The sequence below is a fragment of the Bos mutus genome, chromosome 2 (assembly GCF_027580195.1).
Source record: "Bos mutus isolate GX-2022 chromosome 2, NWIPB_WYAK_1.1, whole genome shotgun sequence".
Classification (NCBI taxonomy): domain Eukaryota; kingdom Metazoa; phylum Chordata; class Mammalia; order Artiodactyla; family Bovidae; genus Bos; species Bos mutus.
In genome coordinates this window covers 113,661,188-113,678,198 of record NC_091618.1, presented here as the reverse complement: position 1 = coordinate 113,678,198, position 17,011 = coordinate 113,661,188, and the positions used below count along the sequence as shown (strand labels likewise).

General features: G+C 36.9%; 1 protein-coding gene across 5 annotated transcripts in view; it reads left to right on the top strand.

Moving 5' to 3' along the window:
- The window catches only part of GPR155 (G protein-coupled receptor 155), a 38,585-nt gene that overhangs the window by 8,525 nt on the left and 13,049 nt on the right, over positions 1-17,011 (top strand). For all 5 annotated transcript variants that reach the window (XM_005907233.3, XM_070358594.1, XM_070358611.1 and 2 more), the window contains 8 exons: positions 3,023-3,422; positions 5,244-5,409; positions 6,285-6,440; positions 7,976-8,059; positions 9,410-9,527; positions 13,310-13,394; positions 13,494-13,584; positions 14,649-14,859. In XM_005907233.3, coding sequence (XP_005907295.1) covers positions 3,023-3,422; positions 5,244-5,409; positions 6,285-6,440; positions 7,976-8,059; positions 9,410-9,527; positions 13,310-13,394; positions 13,494-13,584; positions 14,649-14,859 — 1,311 coding nt within the window. The remainder of the gene's footprint in view (positions 1-3,022; positions 3,423-5,243; positions 5,410-6,284; positions 6,441-7,975; positions 8,060-9,409; positions 9,528-13,309; positions 13,395-13,493; positions 13,585-14,648; positions 14,860-17,011) is intronic.

The following is a 17,011-nucleotide window of genomic DNA, read 5'->3' as shown; positions in this document are numbered from 1 at the left end:
AGCTGGATGAATAAGGAACCAGCTGTGGCGACTGGACGATGAATGTCAAAAGATGTTATATATGGTCTTGTGGGTGGGGAGAGCTGTGGGGAAATCTTAGTTTTCTAAATTTAAGATTTAGGTTACATTGTCAATAGCAAATAAAATGGGTGAAGGGGATGGTCAAGAAAAACCAGAGGAATATAGGTTGGTAAACGGTTGGTAGCCCAATTTTGAGATTTTCTTTTTGATGTGGATCATTTTTAAAGTCTTTGTTCAATTTGTTACAGTATTGCTTCAGCTTTATGTTTTGTTTTTTAGCCAGGAGGCATGTGGGATCTTAGCTCCCTGACCAGGAGTTGAACCCACACTCCCTGCATTGGAAGGTGAAGTCTTAACCACTAAGTCCAGTTTTGAGATTTTTAACTAGTGGGAGTAGTAGGAATTTGATTACATGTAGGAATCAAATACAAAAGAAGAAAGTATTTGGTGATTGGCTGCTGCTGCTGCTGCCAAGTCACTTCAGTCGTGTCTGACTCTGTGCGACCCCAGAGATGGCAGCCCACCAGGCTCCCCTGTCCCTGGGATTCACCAGGCAAGAAAACTGGAGTGGGTTGCCATTTCCTTCTCCAATGTGCTAGACCTAGATAATAGACTGTTGCTCATATTTGCTTTGACCTTTAAAACAACCTGAAGTCCATTATATGATGGTGATTAACTGCTACTATACCAGGAAAGTACATTTCTGGGGTTTTTTTTTTTCTTAAAAAGCATTAACTTAAGGGACTTTGTGTGCTTTTACATTCTCAGAGGAAGAACCTTATGAATTTTATTTTGGCTACTTGGGGGAAATTCTTAAGCTTAGATCGAAAACACAAGCCTTTTCTAAAATATACTCTATTTTAAAAATTGAGGGGTGGGGTGGGAAGGTTTCTCTTTGAGTTAGACTATCTAATCAAAACTATAGCTAACTAGAAATAGTTATCAAAAGTACTGCTTTTATTTTTTTTTTAAACTTAAAAGGTGAAACTTTAGAAACATGAAAGAAAACCACTGAGTTATAGAGCTAGTATATCTAATTTGGAAATCAGTGGAAAGAATTTGTGAAATTTTAGGTAATCAAATGTGTTTTAACTACTGCATTTCAGAGATATTAGAGACCTCTGTATGTGCTTCGCTGAGAAAAGGGGAATTGAGTCTTATAAAAAGTAGGTTTTAGCTAACGAGAACAGGATCTTCTAAAGGTTATATAATCCAGTTACATAATTAATGGGACATGCACTTGACATTAACTGAACTCATGTATCCTGAGTATGTAAACAAATATATTTTCCTACCTTGTCACTTTATCTTAATGTAAATTGAGAAGCCTAATCTTTTACATTTTTTCACATGATTGCCTCTCTTATGAAGCAAGTGATTGTGAGTGATTGTGGCTGTTCTCTTTTTTATCTCTCTCATCTTGAAAATCATTTATGAGTCAACCTTTTTATATATTAGGTTGAATAATTTCAGAACTCATTGCCAAAAACTGTGCCTAGAGATCAGTTTGCTAGCTGCAAGGCTTTAAGTTGTGCTGATCAAGCCAAGACCAGGCCACCAACCCTCACGTGAATCAAGGAGACTCATCTTATACGGTGGTTAGATTCTAAAGTCATCATGTACAATTGAACCCCTGAGAAATCCCTCAAATCACCCACAAAATACAGCACACGTATTCCATGTATATTGTACCATTTTTCTTAAGTCTAAAAGCCAGATTCTTTCTCAAGCGTTGTTCTTCAGTGAATATGTAATTAGTTTGTGCTTGAGGACATGCTGTATGAAAAAGAAAATTGAAGCTTTTGTTTTCCTAAGAAAGCGTAGTTGAATTTGCCATTAGTTAAATGTACATTGACATGACTTTACTGTCTCCCCCTTCGAAACGTTTCTTGGGTCCACTTTACCATCTGTAATTCTTCAGCAGCTTCACGGGGCTTCCTTCCTGAAGGTGTTCCTTCCTCTCCAGTGTAGGCTGTTCATTTCCTCATCACTTTCATACCACGTGCACAGTGGGTGGGCAGGACTGGCATCCTCAGCCACTGTGTATACAGCATTCTCTGCTCTTCAGTACACACTGCTTCTTTGAGGTCCCTGCTGCCTGCTAGACCACCCATCCTCATTGTTGCCACTCCTCATTCACTGAAGACTTAATAGCTGGCTCTCTGTCGTCACCTCTACTCCCAAGTTTTGCCATTATCTTGTTTGACATTAGTATCCATGTGAGCTACCCACCAAGCTCTTTGCTCTCTCAGTTCCTTGACCTCCTCACCTTCAATGATGTTTTCCTCTACTGCATTTTAGCTGCCAACTCCCATAGCCACATCCTGGACCTAGCCATCTGGGAAACACTAAATTCAGTAGCTCACTATCCGACCTGCTGTGATCTCCTAAATTTCCAACTACACCTACTTGGATTTCACAGGAACCTCCAGTCTCTGGCCCCTCTGCTTTTTATCTGTTAGCCATGTCCTGTCTTCACTGCTTTTCCTGTATAGCTTGGACTCCATCACATCAGTCCTCATTTTTCAGTCCGTCGTCTCCTCTGTCCTCCATTTCTCCATTTCTCTCCTCTGCCCTCTGATTTCTGCCTCATCACGTCAATGAAACTTCCCTCTCAAGAGAACCAACAACCACCTTGGTGCTATGACTACTTAAACATTTGGTTAGTAGATTTTAACTTTAAATTGTTTTAAGACCTGTACAATTCTGCCCCGTTCTTGAGACTAGTCTTAGCCTCTACACAGTAAAAATTAGTTTAACTAAAAATTTTTAAAAGTTGATTATTGCCTTATAAACTATGTCATTTAATATAGTGTGTTTTTCTTCCTTTTCAGCTTTACTAAAATATATTTTTCCAAAACTAAGCTAATGAAATCATTCTACACTATTTAGGTTAATGTACAATATGTTATAATTAAGCAAGGAACATATTATATACATAATTTATTAATATATTTCTGTGGTGATCATTTTTTAATCCATTTTAATTTGCATTTTGCAGTTGAAGCTTTATATCAAACAACATACCCAGAATATCTCCAGTACATTTACTTAGTGGCACCAATATCTCTGATGATGTTAAACCCTATAGGATTTATCTTCTGTGAAATTCAGAAATGGAAAGACACTCAGAATGCTTCTCAAAACAAAGTGAAAATTTTGGGACTTGGACTTTTGCGTGTGTTACAGAACCCAATAGTATTTATGGTCTTCATTGGCATTGCCTTCAATTTTATTCTTGATCAAAAGGTGCCTGAATATATGGAAAATTTTCTTGATGGACTTGCAAATTCTTTTTCTGGATCAGCTCTATTTTATCTTGGTCTTACAATGGTAGGAAAAATAAAGAAACTAAAGAAGTCAGCATTTGTTGTACTCATTCTTCTCATCACAGCTAAACTGTAAGTTTCACTTATTTACTTGGGGATTATACTTTGTGAAAGCCTTATTTAGCCAATTTGTTGGGATTTTCTCCTTTAAATAGTTCGATAGTAGTAGTCCCTCCTAATTGAATGGTTTTAAAGGAAAATGTGATATTGGTGATTGTGGAAAGTCATTTCTGTACAGGTTGTTTTTTCTATTTTACTGTTAAAGAATAAAGACTATGGTTTCCCTTCAGCTTTTATGTAATGTTCCCTAATACCTTCCAAGGTCCTAGTTTGATCATAGTTTTAAGGGAATTTTGCAGGATTTCTGAGTATTCTAAATCTATTAAAATCCTATTGGCTATGAAAGTGAAGTTACTCAGTCATATCTGACTCTTTGTGAGCCCATGGACTGTAGCCTACCAGGTTCCTCTGTCCATGGGATTTTCCAGGCAAGAATACTGGAGTGGGTTGCCATTTCCTTCTCCAGAGCAGATGATAAAAAGACCAAGTAGCTGAACATGAGGATCTGAACACAGGGATTTGGCTATGAGGAAAGCAATAATTTTGAACATACAAATTTATTTCATGAACTTAGGGGAAATATTCTAAAATTCTGAAGGTGGTTAAATTTTCTAAATATGGATTAGTCAGTAGTAGTGATTATTATCAACCATCTGATCCTAACCTGCAAATGAAAAGTTCTTAGCTCCTTAGTTAATAGTTCTTCAGCCTCTTTAGCTCTTTAGCCGTGGAGTTATACTTCCTGGTGTAGGTGACATAATTTTACTATGAGATGATCCCAAGGCACTTGGGGCATATTTAACTATTGAATTTAGCTCCTCTGTAGACAAATTCATGAGAACTGTGCAATATGAAATAGTATCTATATTTTCAAAATAATAAAGATGAATATAAATTCTGAAGATTATTTATAGTGGTTTTATGTTCTTGGAAATAAAGTAATATTTAGTTTTGCCACAATAGTAAATACAGTTCTGACAATGACACTGATTACCAACCATTACTTATAAATATTTAAATATTCTCATTAAAAATTTTTTTCTGGTTCTATGATTCCTATTACATAATTTCGTCTTCTTTTAATTATAAAAATACATAAAAGTGGTTCTTGACTCCATCTGAGAGCATCTCTGTATGTCCTGCTGTGACAATATTAACCTTGGTTTTGTTCTTTTTAAAGGAAAGCTCCTTTAATTCACTACTTTTGATATGCTCTTTCTATGGAATCCTGGAGGATTTGTTTCATAATTGACTCTTCACCAGATTTGGATTTAACTAGCTTCTGCTCTACCTCAGTTATTATAGTTCCCTTTGCTAAACCTTTTTTCTTTACAAAGATAAAAAACTAATTGTAAGATACCTATTTCTCTACTGCCTTTTAGAATCTACTTAGTAGCATTGTTATTACCTGAAGCATTTAAAACCCTGATCATAATAAGGGTCAGCTGGGTTTTTTCCCCCCAAAAAATGTTTAGTAATTTTCTTTTAAACAAGTTTACTCAGCTTGTGAGTCTTTTTTTTTTTTAACATTGCAATGAACTAATATGGAAAGCAAGTAACAGCAGTATAATTGCAACGCTTTACCAATTTTTTGCAAGAAAATTATTCATAGAACACAAAAAAAATCTGAGTTTCTTTTCCTCCTAATTCCTGATATTTAAAGACTATTGTTTTACTTTAAGTAGCTCCAAGTTGAATATTTGATTCTTTCAATAAAATGATACCTTCTGGGCAGAAGAAGAATAACCTAATGCCAAATTCACTAGAGCAATTTATTACTTGGGGACCAGCATGCTTCGATATCAAGCAATGATGTATTTCTTGTTTCTTCAGCCTGGTGCTGCCACTTCTATGCAGAGAAATGGTGGAACTCTTGGACAAGGACGACAGTGTAGTAAACCACACAAGTTTGTCAAATTACGCGTTTTTGTATGGTGTCTTTCCTGTAGCACCAGGAGTGGCTATCTTTGCAACACAGTTCAACATGGAAGTAGAGATTGTATGTATCTATTACTTGCTAAGTTTGATTGTTTGGTTAGTAGAAAAATGAATTTTTGAAACCCAGAAATCTATATTCTTGTATGAGAATTTGTTATCTGGAAACTGCCTCATTGTAAATAAAGAGGCATCATGTAACAATAGAGTTATTTAATCTGGGATCTTTATTCAGCCCTGAATTTTTTCATTCATCTTTTTAGTTTCAAGTATTTTAATGCTATAATTATAGTTAAGCCTGAAGGCTATTTATAGAAGGGTAATTTTTGAAATGTGAGAGAGAAAATCTGTTTTATTCATTGATAATCCAGCCACCAGATGCAAAATACCACATAATCAACTGCAATAAATAGTTAAGTTGGTTAACACCAACTAGCGTCCAGTGTGTTATCCACAGCATTAGAGTGGATGTTTTTGAAAACAACATGAAGGAACTAAATTGTTCACTTAAGTTCCATTAGTTCCATTATTTAATCGGTGGAATGTTTGCATGGTAATTTTTCTCTTTTTGAAATTGCTTTTATTGCCCTATAGTTTATCAAATAGTATGGAAAGAAACTGGTCATCAGTTTAAGAAGATCATTCGTATGGTTTACTTTCCAGAACCTAGAAGATAACCATCAGCTGTGGGATTTCTAGCATTTGTTATATGCAGATATAAATTGAGCATGAATTAAAAGAGGAGCCAAAGGAACTTAACCATGTTTCTTTAAGAACACTCAGAGAAGGGGAATATGCTATTAGATAACATGTTGGGTTCTGTGATGTCTTTTTACTGACTCTTGCTTTTATTTTAGAATGCCTTGGTGTGCTATGGCTAAAGTTTATGTGAATTGTTTGAGTCTGTGACTCTTCCTCAGTTTGATTTCATTTTGGCAGATAACCTCAGGGATGGTAATAAGCACCTTTGTGTCTGCACCGATCATGTACGTTTCTGCCTGGTTACTGACTTTTCCCACCATGGACCCTAAGCCACTGGCATATGCCATCCAGAATGTTAGTTTTGATATAAGTATTATCAGCCTGGTCTCCTTGGTAAGTATGATTCAGTATAAAAATGAATGAAAATCACAGAGTGAATCTGAAAATAGCTTGGTAATAGAAAGTTATGGAATAAAAACCTAATTTCTTGTACAATAGAGAAAACCGAAGCCTGCCCATAAAATGTAGTATTAGCCTTCTGAGTTTTGCCTTTCCATTTGGGAGGTAGAATTGTATAACAGACAAGGCATGAGATTTAGTCAGACTTGGATTTGACTCCTGGTGCTATCACAAACTGGGGTTTCCTGGGTGGCTCAATGGTAAAGAACCCACCTGCCAATGCAGGAGACATAAGAGACACGAGTTCGATCCCTGGGTCGGGAAGATCCCCTGGAGGAGGGCATGGCAACCCACTCCAGTATTCCTGCCTGGAGAATCCCCATGGACAGAGAAGCCTGGTGGGTTACAGTCCATAGGGTCACAGAGAGTCAGAGACTATTGAAGCAACTTAGCATGCACGTATGCACCTATCACAGACTAGCTGTATTTCTCTGTGGAGTAAACTTAACTGCTCTAAGGTTCAGTTTTCTCATCTATAAAATAGAGATAATAACTTCACCTATTTCCATGGTTTGTTTTAAGGATTACATGAGACAATATATATAAAAAGCATTCTGCAAATGGTGAATCACTATACAGATACTAGCTATCGTAGAACTGTGTTTTTGTCAGGGACCTTTGGGATTAAGACCAAACACCCATTTAATGTTAATGAAACTTTTGAATATATCTAGCCCATATTAAATACTTATACATTTGGCAACTAGAGTATCTTGTAGATTGAGTGCCTATTGAATTCAAATAGTATTCTGGCTTAAAAAAAGAGAATATTTGCTGTCAAAGGAGATAAGGATGAATATATACATTGGCAACAAATACACATGTGATTAATATAGTTTTTAAGAAATTTTGCTTCTGTTACATATTCTTAAAATCTATGCCCACTGATAAGAAGGCAGTTTGGTGGAGGGGGGAGAGACAACATAACTTTTGATTGACAACGTGGTGAGAAGAAAGAAGGAAATCAAATAACATATTTAGGTAACTATTATGTATCCTTCTAAATGTAAAGAATGCAGGAAAATTCATCTTAAGGAGGGTGACATGTATTGTTGGAAGTAAGATAGCCTGGAATTTAGATACCTCATGAGCCAATATGGTGGAATCAAAAAGGGAAAACTTACGGTAGTGCATTATAACTGCATCTCCCACTAATCTCTTTTTCTGAATAGTTGGCTGTGAACCTATGTCCCATCCCAGCCACCAAAGGTAGGGAAAGTTGGAACATGGCCCTGGTCAAGGCATTCTCCCCATGCTTTTTATTTTACTTTGGATATTAGTTTACCTTAATACCCTTATGGGAACTAAGGTTAAAATAAATAAAATATTGCTGTTCCTTTTTGAACCAGGATAAAAGAATTCTTTAAAGAGTCTAAGAAGTAATTAGTAATTAAAAATAAAAATTAGTAATTAATAAGTAGTTATAAAGATTAAGAAACCTGAATAACTTTTGAAACTCTCTCTTTAAGATCTGGTCTTTGGCTATTCTTCTTTTGAGCAAGAAATATAAACAGCTTCCGCATATGCTTACAACTAATTTACTCATCGCTCAGGTTAGTAAACCTACAGATAATTAAAGCTATGTTTTTCTCATTGATTATATGCAAACAGCTGACTCATTGGAAAAGACCCTGATGCTGGGAAGGATTGAGGGCAGGAGGAGAAGGGGACGACAGAGGGTGAGATGGCTGGATGGCATCACCGACTCGATGGACGTGGGTTTGGATGGTTCTGGGAGTTGGTGATGGACAGGGAGGCCTGGCGTGCTGCGATTCATGGGGTCGCAAAGAGTTGAACACGACTGAGCGACTGAACTGATATTTCTATAGAGGAGAAAATTTCTTCGTTGGGTTTTTCCAGTTATAAAATCAAAGTGTTTTTTACCAAATGCAATCAGTTGTTGCAATTTGATCATAATTAATTTATTCCTAATTTATTAAATATTGCATTGGATCTTGCATTATATAAAGTTGAAGCTAATACAGTTGGCCCTCCATATCCATAGGTTTCACATGCTCAGAATCAACCAACCACAGATTGAAAATATTCAGAAAAAAAATTTCAAGAAAGTTCCAAAAAAGCAAAACTTGAATTTACCATATGCCGACAACTATTTACATAGCATTAACATTGTATTCAGTATTATAAGTAATCTGTAGATGATTTAAAGTGTACAGAAACTCATGGAACTCAAACAGGGGCTATGTAACAACCCTCTTTGAGGTGGGATGGGGAGGGAGTTGGGAGGGAGGTTCAAGAGGGAGGGGACATATGTATACCTATGGCTGATTCATGTTGATATTTGGCAGAAAACAACAAAATTCTGTAAAGCAATTATCCTTCAACTAAAAAAATATTTTTTTAAGTATACAGGAAGATGTACATAGGTTGTATGCAAATACTATAGAATTTTGTATAAGGAACTTGAGTATCCTTGGATTTTGGTATCTGTCTGTCAGGGGATAAGGACGGGTCCTAGAACCAGTTCTCTGTGGATACTAAAAGACAACTGTAATGACAGTTGGTGATAACTTTGCATTTTTTAATAGAAGTAATTGAATTATTAAAAATTTACCTCTCATTACTTTTCTAGCTAAATCTTTGCATGTCTCAAATTATACTGGAAAGAAGTTTAGCATTTTCTATGTAAACCTTTACTAAATATAAGCTTAGGATTTAGAATCTTGTCATTATCTGTTTCAATTAAATATGTACATTGTTAAAGGTGCTGTATAAAAAGGTTTTTAATCATAAAACTTACTGTTTTAGTATAACTAAGATGCAATAGTTAATTGCTCAGCAATAATTTTAAATGAATAATTACAGTTGCTGTGAATAAAACACATGAGTATGAGTCACATGAGTATGACTGATTTGGGTTTTTTTATCATTTTTTTCTTCAGTCTATCGTCTGTGCTGGAATGATGATATGGAATTTTGTTAAAGAAAAAAATTTTGTTGGACAAATTCTGGTGTTTGTCTTATTGTACAGCTCCCTCTATAGCACCTACCTGTGGACAGGTAAGTTGGATCATGAAGAGAAATTTAGGGTCGCCCTCCCCTCCATCGCTTGAGGTTCCAGCTTCTAGTGATCTATTTTAAGTCCAGTGGTACAGGATGAGGGAACCTGCTCAGGCAATTGTACTCGCTAACTAGGCAGTCTGCAAAGCTGAGTTCTGTTTCGTGATCACTTTTTTCTACCTGGGCTCAGATGGTTTCCAGTCACATGTCCTTGTCCTCAGGGCCTTGGGTTCTAGGCCACAGTCCCCAGAGCTCCCCTTTGAGCCATTGAGGGTGCAAGCACTGGAAGCAGGCAGAGAGAGAAGCTATGGGCAGAGGGGGATGAGGATGTGAGTTGTGTACCAGAGGGCGCTTAGAACCCAGCTGAACTGAATGAACAATAATTCTCATTCTGCCCTAAGCAAATGACTTAACTTGAGGTCTCAGTTTCCTTATGTGTAAGCACCTTACAGGGTTATTTTAAGAACTAAATTAAATATGGATGTTTATGCCTGGTACGTGGTAGGCGCTCAACAAATTTAATTGTATTTTAAGTAGAGGGAAGAGCAGTAGTATAAGAACAAGAAAAACAAGTGATTAAAAGGGTATGGAAATAGAAGAATAGTCAGTAAGAAAAAACTATTTTTCGTTTCAACTGGCTCCAAAAAGGATATTCAGAATGTTTTAGCACATTGCTCATTTGAAGGAAAACATTAATTTGGGTGCACACATTCTGGTATGTTTATGAATCAGTCAGTCTGGCTGATTTGTAGTCGTACCACAAATGCAAACCTGTAAAATGGCACATAAAAGGGAATTGTAGAATTGTTGCGCTAGTTATAGCCACTGTTAGGAGGCAGGGGAAGTGGCTGGAGGGAATAGGCCTTTGATTTCATGCCTTCAGGATCAAAAGCAGGACCCATCTAAGTCAACAGCTTTTTGAAGTGAAGCAACAATGCGGTGAGAAATTACAAAATGAATTCAGTGCACACAGGAGGTTTGTAGTTTTTTAAAGGCAAGTACACCTTGCATGGTGTGAGGGTTTTCATGAGGTGTCAAGTTAAAAGAGCCTAGAGATTATTTCCAAATACAGAAGAAACAACTTGGTCTCTAATACTTAGGTTTATTAAGGTTAAATTTATAATGAGAATAAGAGAGCAGTAAAGAGCTCAGTTTATCAAAAAGCCCCAAGTTTCTCTGAAATTCTCTTCAAGCATGAATACCAAAATCTCCAAAGAAACTGTTCTGAATTTCCTGACCCCAATGAAGGTGCCCTTTAACCTTAAGATTATTATAACAGAATTTTGAATCTAAAAGGTCATTTTAAATCATTTGGTTCAGCCATTTTCAGTTATACTCATTTGCAAACCACCCTCATGAATTTTCCCATATCTGCATACCACGTGTCCTTTCTTTCCCCCTTAAAATTAACTTATTTTTTTAACTTTAATATTACAAATTTAGCCTTATCTCAGTAAAATCCCAGGTTTTATGTATCAGTTAAAATTTTTTCAAGCACGTGTTAAACACATAATTAGTAAAAAAAAAAAAAAAAGTTCATCTTTGTGCCACCTACAGTCTTCTTGCTTTTGGGAACACCAGTCTAGTTAAATCTTTCATTTTGCAAGTGAGGAAAATAAGACTTGAAGAGTTTAGCTGATTGAGGCACGAGCTCTCATAGCTTCGTCAGTGAGACATCCAGGCCTAGACTGAGCCTTCTGTTCATTTGTCAATATTTTCACAAGGCAGGAATAAAATGACAAACATTAGAATTTTCAGGAGTCCCCTCACTATTGTAACACAGTTGGCACTCCTTTGTGATTGGTTGCTTGTTTCCCTGGCACCTTAAACCTGAAACAATAGAGGGTACAAATGCCTTGGGAGGAGCACTGGTATGATAGTATCTCTTGAACTTGAGAACTGAATGGGTTCCGTATAAAGAAAAACAATTCTCAGGGAGCTCAGTGTTGATTCGTATTATGGATAGCACAGTGTTATTTAATCTGTATAATCTTAAATCTAGATATAAATTCCTTGTTGTTTGGTTGCTAAGTCGTGTCCAACTCTTTGTTACCCCATGAACCCCAGCACTCCAGACTTCCCTGTTCTTCACTATCTCCCAGAGTTTGCTCAAACTCATGTCCATTGAGTCAGTGATGCCATCCAACCATTTTATCCTCTGTCACCCCCTTCTCCTCCTGCCCTCAATCTTTCCCAACATCAGGGTCTTTTCCAGTGAGTCAGCTCTTTGCATCAGCTGGTTGGACATTATATACAGCTAATATACAATTTTAAAACCAATGCAAATTCATTAGATTTAAACAAAAATACAAGCTCAGTAAGTAGTTAGCAACATTAACTGACATGACAAAGGATCTTATTTTGCTAATCTGAATCACAGCTTGAACTCACTTCTCTGATAGGTTTTTTTGTTTGTTTGTTTGTTTTTTTTTTGACCTACCTTTACTTTGATGTGTGGGCTTATGAGCTGGTTATCTCACCGCTTTTCCCTCTTCAGACTACCACAGAACATTAACTTGAACTGTGTTGTGGTATCATTTGGCCTTCACTTGCCTCAAACTTAATATAAAACCAGATATAAACCCTGAAATAATGAGACTGTGCTTTGGTTATAAGATGGTCACCACTGCAAATAAAGCAAAAAGAGATCATATTTCTCATAGAAACTTCCAGATCCCTAGGAGATCCAACCAGTTCATTCTGAAGGAGATCAGCCCTGGGATTTCTTTGGAAGGAATGATGCTAAAGCTGAAACTCCAGTACTTTGGCCACCTCATGCGAAGAGTTGACTCATTTGAAAAGACTCTGATGCTGGGAGGGATTGGGGGCAGGAGGAGAAAGGGACAACAGAGGATGAGATGGCTGGATGGCATCACTGGCTCGATGGATGTGAGTCTGAGCGAACTCCGGGAGTTGATAATGGACAGGGAGGCCTGGTGTGCTGCGATTCATGGGGTCACAAAGAGTAGGACACGACTGAGTGACTCAACTGAACTGAACTGAACTGAACGGGTCAACAGACAAGTTTTAGAACACTGAACGGAGCTGAAGGACTTAACCTGTCAGAAGACTGGGTTTCTAGTCTTGCTCTGCCCTCTGCTGGCTGTGTGGCTTGGGCAAACCCTTGTTTACACAGCTATAAAATGAAGGAATTAATTTAAGACAGTGGTCCCTTCCAGCCCTAAAGTTCGAAGCTTCTATAGCTGTGTAAAATTTATAAAATAAGATGTTACTTCTATAAATAATTGGGTATAAAGTATAAGGAAAGCTCATGAAATATTTGTTTTAAAATATCTGTCCAAACGTTTAAAACATTTGTTTCTGTATTAAGTTTATATTAAGGCCCATCATTTAGACTTGGTGAATTTTCCAAAAACAAACCTTTGTGAGAATTACCTATACGTTCTTAGCAACAGCAGAACAGGGGTGTTTTTATTTTTAGAATTGTTCTGTATCCAGTTAAAAAAAATTTTTTTTTCCACAAATATACTTCGATTCCAAACTCATGAATCAAAAGAACAAAATGATTTGGGCGTTTTGAAAAAGTCCTCATGTATAAAACAAGAAGATTTTAGTAAAGAAGCAATGTAGGAGGGAAAACAAATGATTTTGAATTAAGAAAACTTGTTTCAAAATATTGGGAAAAGCATTTATTTAGAAAGAGTAAATTCTAGGGCAAGAACTACAGACTAGTATTGAAATAAGCTTGGTTAAAGTTCCATGAAGTCTGATCAACATCAAGAGTAATCACCTATCTTTTAATCTCTATTTCTTATTCTTAGGCCTTCTAGCAATTTCTTTATTTCTTTTGAAAAAGAGAGAAAGGGTACAAATTCCTGTTGGAATCATCATAATATCTGGCTGGGGGTAAGTTGGTAGCTTTCTGTTTGCTTACCTGTTCTCACATACACAGTTACTATTCATCTCTCTCTCTCTGTCTTTCTCTCTAAACTCTCATTATTATAGGATTCCTGCTCTCCTTGTTGGTGTTCTTTTGGTAACTGGAAAACATAATGGAGAAAGCATTGACTCAGCCTTCTTTTATGGAAAAGAGCAGGTGAGAAGAGTTTATTGACAGTTCTGTTCTTGAGAATGTCTCTTTTTAGCTGCTTAATGTGTTTTGCTATACTTACATTGAAATTAATTTTGAAAATTTATTCCAACTTATTGCTTATCACACTGGTGATCCTATGTCACTTTGTTAACTTACACCTCAAAATGTGATAAATATTTTTACATGTCTATAAAAAAGAAAATGAAATTAAAAAACAAAAATGATTTTACATACCTAAGCCTGTTTTGGGGCTTCACTGGTGGCTCAGATAGTAAAGAATCTCCCTGCAATGCAGGAGACCTAGGTTCGATCCCTGGGTCAGAAAGATTCCCCTGGAGTAGGGAATGGCAACCCACTCCAGTATTCTTGCCTGGAGAATTCCATGGACATTGGAACCTGATGGGCTACAGTCCATGGACTCACAAAGAATCAGACATGACTGAGCAACTAACACATATGTCTTTTTAAGCTGAAGATTATAAGTATTAGCTGTAATTACTTATCTTTAGTGTTATCACCATATAAGGTCTCTAGTTAAAGTACACTTGAGCTATGTGTTACAGCAAACAAAAACTCTGATGTGAAGGAAAAGTCTATAAGTGCTCAGACAGTAAAGAATCTCCCTGCAGTGCGGGAGACCCAGGTTTGATCCCTAGGTCAGGAAGATCCCCTGGAGAAGAGAATGGCTACCCACTCTAGTATTCTTGCTGGAAGAATTTCACGGACAGAGGAGCCTGGCAGGCTGCAGTTCGTGGGATCACAAAGAGTCAAACACAACTGAGCAACTATCACTTTGACTTACTTTAGATTACTAGTAACAAGGACATGATACATAATGAAAAGAACAGCTAGACATCGCATTTGATTAGAGACAAACCCTAATTTCTCCGTAAGTACTTTACATTCCTCCCATACTCTTCCTCTTTTTTAAGAACCACTGTTATAGAGCATTTATAGCTACTGAGATAATGCATTTTCCACCAAAAAAAGTACCCTTAAGTCATCTACTAAGATTATCAAGCTGGGATTGTGAAAAGTGGCCTAACGTCTCTCTGCAACATTGACAGATGATCATCACAGCAGTTACCCTGTTCTGCAGCATTGTGATAGCTGGCATATCACTCATGTGTATGAACCGCACCTCCCAAGCAGGACGCTATGAAGGTTTCGACCAGTCTCAGGACCGCAAAGCAGCAGAGCCAGGAAACACTGCTTTCGAGGACAGTCCAGTGCCAGTAAATGAACCCGAATCTTTTACAAGTTCTGTCCCAGAAACAAGTATGATCCTTAAATATAAAGAAACTTTTATATGCCTATATAGCATGTACTCTAAATGTTTTGTGTAAGGGAACTTCCTTGAATTATCTTCAATATCACAAGTATTTGTAAAATGGGGAACTTGAATCATAGTCAATAATAGAAAGAGCTTACAAGTTCATTTATTAGATTCTTGTTTATAAATCTTTTATGAGGATAATCTTCTGTGAGAATAAGTCTAATCCTCAGACTTCTTTGGGCCTGAGAGTTTAGAGAAGAGTAACAACTTCGGGAAGGCTCTTTCTAGGAAACAAAACATCTATGTTTATTAACAACAATGCATCAAGTAAGCACCATCAATAAAATGAACTAAAGAGGCTTAATTGAAGCAGGGCTAATGGTAAAAGTTAGGAGCTGGCATACTGCAGTCTGCCACCTGTTTATGGCCCCAAACCTAAGAATAGCTTCTATGTTTTTAAAGGGTTGAAGAAAAAATTTTAAAAGACAAATATTTTATGACACTTGAAAGTTATATGAAATTCAAATTTGTGTCCATCACATGTTATTGAAACACAGACATGCTCATTTACTTCTGTATTGTCTGTGGATGTTTTCATGCTGTATTGGCAGAGTTGAGTCATTCAACAGACACCCAGTGGACTGCAAAGCCTAAAATGTTTATTTATAGTGAACATATGTCCCTGTGTGAAAATATGACCCTAACTAGTGACATTTTTAATGTGCTAACAGTTGTATGGGGTTTGCCTTAATTCATGAAGGGAATTCAGCAATGGAGCTTGCATTTTGGATTCATTGGTGCATGCAGAGATTTCATAGACATCGACCGTTGTGCCGGGAAATGTAAACAATGGCCTCTATTTTGTTTAGAGAGTTTGTAGAGTAGAGCGATACCTGATCTTAAAACTATTAGTTGTAAATAGCGATAAGTAGAGAAGAAAGAGAAAAAAGAAAAGGTTTAAAATTCATTTTAACTGTCTTAAAAGGAAGAGGATCCCATAAATCTCACTGCTTATATTGCCTGCCTCCCTCCCTCCCATCTTTCATCATCCCAAACTGGAAGGAGATAGGACCGGGGGTAGAAACAGGGATATGGAACCAGCCTGCCTAGGTTCAAGTCTGACTCTAGAACTTTATTATTTGGTCATAGGCAAGTTTCCCGTGCCTTGGTTTCTATATCTGATGCTGATAACACCTGCTACACAGGACTGTGGGGTCCCACTACATAGGGCTGTGTTTGGCCAACAAGTGATTTACATCAACCCTGCTTCAATCAGGCCTCCTTTAGTTCATTTTACTGATGGTGTTCACTAATTTCTTTGTTAGATCCTTTGTGATTATAGCATCAGAATTTCATTCTTTTGAGTCCTCTTGATATTTTCCATTTGAAAATGGAAATTTAAGGATTATGTGTATGTGTTCACTAAAATTTTAAAAGCCATTTCTCTGACATCTAGAGTACTTTTCTGAACATGCCCAGCATCCTTTCCTTCCTTGCATTCTTTGTGGACTCTAAACGTTTATCCTATAAATCAATCTACTGTATGTTTTCAGATAGGTTGTAAAGACCATTCAGCACTCTCTAAGTCTTCTTCTCCTGCGAGTGTTTTAGAACTGTCCACCAAAGCCCTGAGAACGTGTGCAGAGATTCCTACACTAAGTGTCTTAACCCCAGAGACTTTTGCTGCTGTCTTTACTGTCCTTTAAAAATAGCAAATAAACAGTATCATAGATATTCTTTAAACCCTGTCATCATCACCTCCAGCAGGATAACTAGCTGGCACCTTTTGTATAAATAAGTAGAGAATCAGAAGACAGTTATGGCTTATCTCAATAGAAAACCTTCTGTGATGTTTATACCTCTCCTCTTACCTCACTGCTTTATAATTGCTTTTTAAATTATCAGTATAACCCACTAGACTATAAGTGCTGTGACTGACTTGCCCACCATTGTAGCCTCAGCACCTAGCATGGTGTCAGGTTTCCTATATATGTTTAGTAATATTTGTTAGATGAATGGATAGATGGATGGGCTGATAAGCTATGACGTGATTTTCTGAAGCTGCCTGAAAATCGCTAAGGCAAAGTTCTTGTTTATTTGCCTATTCACCCATGTTCCTAGGAAAAGGGTTTTTAAACCTGTCTGGTTATTTTC